Source organism: Aegilops tauschii, chromosome 5 (assembly GCF_002575655.3).
Source record: "Aegilops tauschii subsp. strangulata cultivar AL8/78 chromosome 5, Aet v6.0, whole genome shotgun sequence".
Taxonomy (NCBI): Eukaryota; Viridiplantae; Streptophyta; class Magnoliopsida; order Poales; family Poaceae; genus Aegilops; species Aegilops tauschii.
Window position 1 is genome coordinate 280,438,635 of NC_053039.3, and position 6,187 is coordinate 280,444,821.

The window sequence follows — 6,187 nt, forward strand, 5'->3', positions numbered from 1 at the left end:
CGGGTCCTTCCGCTTCAGGGGCGCTCCTGCCTCATCGGCGAAATGGTCGGCCTTCAAGACCCCAAATGCATGGGGTCGACGCGGCTGTCCGCAGAGCAGGTCGCGCGTGGCGTGAATGACATCTCCAAGGCCAACCTTGGGGAGGACTGGCGGTTCGGCAAGGCGACGTACAGCCAGTCGAACCCGGCGCCGCAGGTGAGCATCTGGTCTTCTCACTTTGCTGCCGCGCACCTTCTCGTCCGTCCTGACGCGACGCGGGGGGTACTTCTGAACGCGATTCGGCATCCTTATGCCCGGGCCCCGTTGCAGGTGGAGCCGGTGGCGCCAGAGGAGCCCGCGGCTCATGGCGGGGAGGAGGTTGCCAAGTCCGACGCCGGCACTGGCGTCGCGCGGGTAAGTCTCGTATTTTTCTTCATGTGTCTGGAATTGCTGACCGCGGCACAAAACAGTCGGTGCTGACGCGAGTTGTCGGTGTAGTGGCGTTGGGCGGGGGAGGCGGCGATGCGGGCGGAGCCGAGTCCTCGCATGGGGCGGCGCCGAGCCGCCCGCATGGGAAAGACAGCGTCGCGACCCCAGGCCCTGAAGCGCATGGTGGACCCGGCCGGGGCCAGGAGGCCGGCCAAGAGGAAGCGCGGCGGCGGGCACGGGAGGCCAACCCCGGTCCCTGTATTGGCAGGGTAAGCTTGACCTCTCGTTTGCGCTCAGATTTTTTTCTTGAGCTAGTCTTGTTTCTTTTCTGCTCATTCTGTCTTCTTCTCCAGGTCGCCAATCGCACTAGCGAGGGCGGCGGCGGAAGCCGCGACTGCCGAAGGGGCCGCGTTCCGCAGGAGCCGGTCCGACCTTGCCGACCAGGCCGAGGAGGAGGGACGGGCCGACTCGGACCTCGGCCTGGATCCGAACGACGCCGAAGCCTTGGCCTGGCGGGACAGGAACCGGGCCGAGGCGGAGCTGGAGGCGCCGTCGGTCCGTGCGTGGACCGACGCGGCGGAGGCATGGGCGCGACCCGGCACGGAGCCGGTCTGGCGCGAGATGCCGGAGGGCACGGTGGTGGCAGCGACGGTCTTTGAGCCGTCGTCGGTGAGGGAGCACGACCGTGGAGGCCGGGCTGAGGTGGTGATCCCCGACCGGGGGGTCATGGAGGTGGAGGATGACAGCCCGCCGCGGGCAGACGTGGTCGAGCGAGCGGGGAGTGATGGTGGTGGAGGCGGCGTCGCTTTGGAAGAGACGCTGCGGGCGGCGGTGTCGGAGGCGCCGCCGGTTTTGGAATAGGAACCGCGGGCGGCGGTGCCGGAGGCCACCCCGGCAACTGGGCCAGAGACGGCGACGCAGGGCGTCCCGGCGCCCGGGTCGTCGTCGGCGCTGGGAGGGGCGTCGGAGGAGGTGCTAGCCGCGTCGCGAGTGGCCAGCGGGGAGTACGCCTTGGTGCCCCGGCAGGGAGAGCGCCGATCTGCCGTGCCGTTCCGCGCCGGCGCCGTTGTCTTCGGGCCTTAGACCCAGGAGGAGGCGGCGCTGGACGCCGTCAGTCGCCGCCTACGAGGCCCGTCGGAACGGCTCGAGGCCTTCGCCAAGGCCAAGGTGGAGCGGACGCGCGACCTGGAGCGCGCCGTTCTGGTAAGTCTTCTTGTAATTTTCTTCTTTGTGGGGGCGCGCCAGCGCACCCACTGGGTGTAGCCCCCGAGGTTCGGGCCAACCACGTAGTAGTTGGGTCGAATCTTTAGAGCGTTGGCCTTGTTCTCATTTCTGCTTTCTTCAGCATCTCGACGCCTTCCGGGTCGCCGCCTACAATCGTCTCCTGGGGAAGCACCGGGAGCTCGTGGAGCGGCTTGCCGCCAAGGAGGAGGAGCTCCGCGTTGCCGCAGGTATTCTTGTGCTCTTTTCTAGTGGGGGCGCGCTAGCGCACCCACTGGGTGTAGCCCCCGAGATTCGGGCCAACTGTGTAACAGTTGGGCCAAATCTTAAGTCTTGCTTTTTTCTTCTGCTGAGTTCTTCTTTTTCGCAGCCGAGGTGCTGTCCTGGCGGACTCGTCTGCTCCGGGCCGGTCAGCACTACGACCGGCTCATTGCCGTCACCGGCCGTCTTGGCGTTAAGGCGGCGCAGGCGAGGGCGGAGGCGGCTGCGGCTCGGCGGTCTCTCGACGAGGCCAACCGGCTGCATGAGCAGCTAGCGGGTCACAAGAGCCACCTCGAGGCCGAGGTGGACCTCCTTAAGGCGGAAGCCACCAAGGTGGCAGAGGCGCAGCAGGCCCTGGTGGAGGCGGACTAGCAACGCGGCCAGCTGGCCGATGACAAGGGCCGGCTCCAGGCCGAGGTGGATCGCGTGCGGGGGCAGGTCACCACGACTGAGGGGGCCCGTGAGGACGAGGCCCGTCGCCGCGAGGCGGCCGAGAAGGCGGCCGAAGAAAAGGACGCCGAGCTGAAGGCGGCCCTTGCCAAGGCGGCATATCTGGAGAAGGCGCTCGAGGAGCGCGACCGCGCCATTCAGCGGGAGCGGCGTGGTATGTTGCTTGAGGCGTAGCACCTGGAAGAGTCCTTCTCCAGTAAGTGCTTTTTCTTATCATTTGCCGGGTTGGGATCCGGCCTTTCTTCCTTGTTGTTCTTCTTCTAACTCGCTTCTTCATTTGCGGCAGGGGCCTTCCCAGAGATGCAGCGGCTGGCGGAGGAAGCCGTCCGCTATTAGCGCGACCCGACCGGCGTCGTTGGGTCCGGGACGGATCCGCCGGTGGCCTGGACCTTCCCGGAGATCGTCGCCGCCGCTGAGGCCCGCCTGCAGGTCCTGGGAACGCAGTTGGGGCGGTTGTCCCAGGCCGGCACCGCAATGACGGCGGCCCTATGGCCGGACTCCGTCCAACCAAGCAGCTTCTCGCGCCTGGCGCGTTGGTTGGAGATGGGGCCGGACCGGCTTGGCGAGTGGCGCGTCTCCGCCGCTCGTGCTGGTGCTGAGATGGCGCTCCGGTTCATGCTGTCCTGGCATCCGGACCTGCAGCTGGACGTGTTGATGGGCCAGCGGGCCGGTTCGGAGCAGATCTTGCAGGAGCAAGCCGGCCGGATCGCCTCCCGGGCCAGCTGGATCGCCGAGTTCGCCTTCCACGACGAGTTCCATCCGGAGCGGACGGAAGACGGTGGGGCCGTGGATAGCGACGACTATGGCTTGCTCCTCCACGATCCGGAGGGGACCTCGGAGGAGACGGGCGTCTACCGCGACGCGGGTGCTGAGGAGGGCACCGACACCTCGCTGGACCCGGAGGCCGCGAGGGGAGAGCCGTCGATGTCGCGACGCGGCGCTGGAGATGCCTGAGACACTTTGTGTAAAATCTGTTAGATAGCAGGTCCATCCACTCACTGGGGTTTAGGGTGTAATGAACTCGGGCCGTGGGCCTTTTCTTAAGTACTTGTGTAGATGTCGTGGGTGCTTTTGCTTTTTTGCCTTCCGTTTTGTGGACCGATTTCATGCGCTTTTCCTTTCTCAAACCTCCCTCCCGCGAGTCAGACGACCAAGGCTCCGGTCCGTGACAAGGAGTTCGGTTCTTTGAGAGGAGCGCACAGGACTTGGGTCCCTCGAAACGTTGAGCACGAGCAAAACACCCACTGGGCCGGCTGGCGGCAATCCGGCGAAGCCGGTTGGCGAGCAGCCGGTCGTGCGGCTGTTCATTTGATGAATAGTGGGTTGGGTTGATCGACCCGGCAGCCTTTGACTTAGTGTATGAAGCGTAAAGGAGCTTTGGCCCGTTGTCCTTGCCAGCAGACAGCCAAAGCTGGATCTGTGGCTTTTAGGGCGAAGTGGGGGACCGCGGCATCCTAACTTTATCAGGAATCACCAAGTAAGACGGCGGGGTGGCGACCGAGCCGGCCAGCCCTCGGGCCCTCGGGTCGAGCGAGTCGGACCGGTGGCCGGGTTCAGTGGTATAGTGATGCAAGAAAATATTGACACAATAAATTGGTCGACAAAAGGCAGCCCCCGAGTGTCGTTCGGGGACCCCATAGTTTCATGTGTTTACAAAAGGCGATGATACATACGCTCGTGCGTCTAACTGTAAAACGGGCGGAGGAGTTCCGCGTTCCACGGCCGGGTCGTTTCTTCACTGGCCGTGTCCTTCTTGCACTTCCTTGACTTGCGTGCGTCGATGAGGTAGTAGGCGTTGCGGTCGCGCAAGGCCCTGCTCACGATGAATGGGCCCTCCCATGGAGGGGACAGCTTGTGCTGGCCTGCCTGCTCTTGGACGAGTCGAAGGACGAGGTCGCCCTCACGGAACGCGAGGGGCTTGATCTTCTTGCTGTGGTAGTGCCTCAGGCCTTGCTGGTAGATGGCCGACCTGCCCGTTGGACTGCGGATGCGCAACGGAGGCCAGGTCGAGGCGGATGCCGGAGCCGGAGCTGTATTGCTCGACCGCACCCTTGGCGAAGTTGGTGCCATTGTCGGTGATGATGTTGTTCGGCATGCCGTAGCACACCGCTATGTCCTTGATGAACCGGACGTCTGTTTACCCATCCAGTTTCTTGATTGGTCTTGCCTCGATCCATTTGGTGAATTTGTCCACTGCCACAAGCAAGTGCGTCATGCCGCCTCGAGCGATTTTGAAGGGTCCCACCATGCCGAGTCCCGAAACCGTGAAGGGCCAGGCGATCGGTATGGTGGGGAGTGCTGACGCTGGCTGGTGGCTGCGTTTGCTGAAGCGCTGGCATCCCTCACACTTGAGGACGAGCGACTCGGCATCTTGGAGGGCTGTGGGCCAGTAGAAACCGTGGCGGAACGCCTTGGCCACCTGGGATCGTGATGCGGCGTGGTGCCCACACTCGCCCTGATGTATGTCGAGGAGGATGTCGATGCCCCGTTCCTGCTCGACGCAGCGCTGGAACACGCTGGTGGAGCTGCGCTTGACGAGCTCGTTGTTGATGATGTTGTAGGCGGACTCCCAGCGCTGCACTTGCCGGGCTTCGGTCTCGTCCATGGGGAGAACCCCATTCTCCAAAAATTCTGATATTGGGAGGGCCCAAGATGGAGCCGCAACCACGGCGAAGACGGCCACCAGGGTGGGTTTCGAGTCAGCAGCCCCCGAGCTGGGTTGAGCAGCCCCTGGGTTGGGGATGGCGACGGCCGGGTCCGGGACGATGGTGGCCGGGTCGAGCTGAGCAGCCCCCGGGCCGGGTTCAGCAGCCCTCGGGCCGGGTTGAGGTGCGTACGGGTCGTCTGGAACGTGGATGGACTCGGAGTCCGGCGATGGCTTGACGGATGGCTTGCGCAGGTGCTCGAGGGAGACGTCGGACGGGATGGCTTGTCGTGACGAGGCGATCTTGGCGAGCGTGTCGGCTGCTTCATTCTCCGCGCACGGGACGTGGAGGAACTCGCAGCCCTCGAAGGATCCGCACAGCTTCTGGATGAGGAAGCGGTAGCTTGCCATGTTGGAGTCGTGGGCGTCCCATTCGCCAGAGCATTGCTGCACCACCAGGTCCGAGTCACCGTAGCATAGGATGCGCCGGATGCCGAGCTCTTTGGCAAGCCGGAGGCCGTGCACAAGGGCTTCGTACTCGGCGACGTTGTTGGAGGCGGCGAAGTGGATCTGGAGCGCGTAGTGAAGCCGGTCGCCCTTCGGGAACGAAAGTACGATGCCGGCCCCCAAGCCGAGTCGCATCTTGGACCCGTCGAAGTGCATGCGCCAATGCGTCGAGTCGGGAGGCGGCGGCAAGTACTGGGTCTCGGTCCAGTCGACGAGGAAGTCGGCCAGGGCTTGAGACTTGATCGCGGTGCGGGGCTCGTAGAGGATGGTGTGGCCGGCTAGCTGGATCCCCCATTTGGCAACCCGGCTAGAGGCATCCCAGCACTCGATGATTTCTCCGATAGGCGCCGTGTTGACCACGGTGACGACGTGCTCTTGGAAATACTGCTTCAGCTTCTTGGCGGTGAAATACACGCCGTAACACATCTTTTGGTAGTGCGGGTAGTTCTGCTTGGAGATGGAGAGTACCTCGCTCAGGTAGTAGACTGGGCGCTGGACGGCTTGGATCTTGCCCTTCTCTGGTCGCTCGACCACCAGCACTGTGCTGACTGCCCGTGAGGTCGCGGCTATGTAGAGCAACAGCGGCTCCTTGTCGGTTGGCGCTGCCAGGACTGGTGCAGTGGAGATCATGCGCTTGAGGTCTTGGAAGGCCTCATCTGCCTTCCCGTTCCATTCGAATGGGCTCGTCTTCTTCAT

At 63.9% G+C, this 6,187-nt stretch overlaps 1 protein-coding gene across 1 annotated transcript; it reads right to left on the reverse strand.

Moving 5' to 3' along the window:
- Window positions 1–4,449: 4,449 nt before the first annotated feature.
- On the reverse strand, window positions 4,450–5,395 carry LOC120964742 (uncharacterized). The gene is made up of 2 exons (XM_040389615.1): window positions 4,877–5,395; window positions 4,450–4,533 (listed from the first exon to the last, which is right to left on the reverse strand). The coding sequence occupies exons 1-2, from the start codon at window positions 5,393–5,395 to the stop codon at window positions 4,450–4,452; spliced, it is 603 nt and encodes a 200-aa protein (XP_040245549.1).
- Window positions 5,396–6,187: the final 792 nt, after the last annotated feature.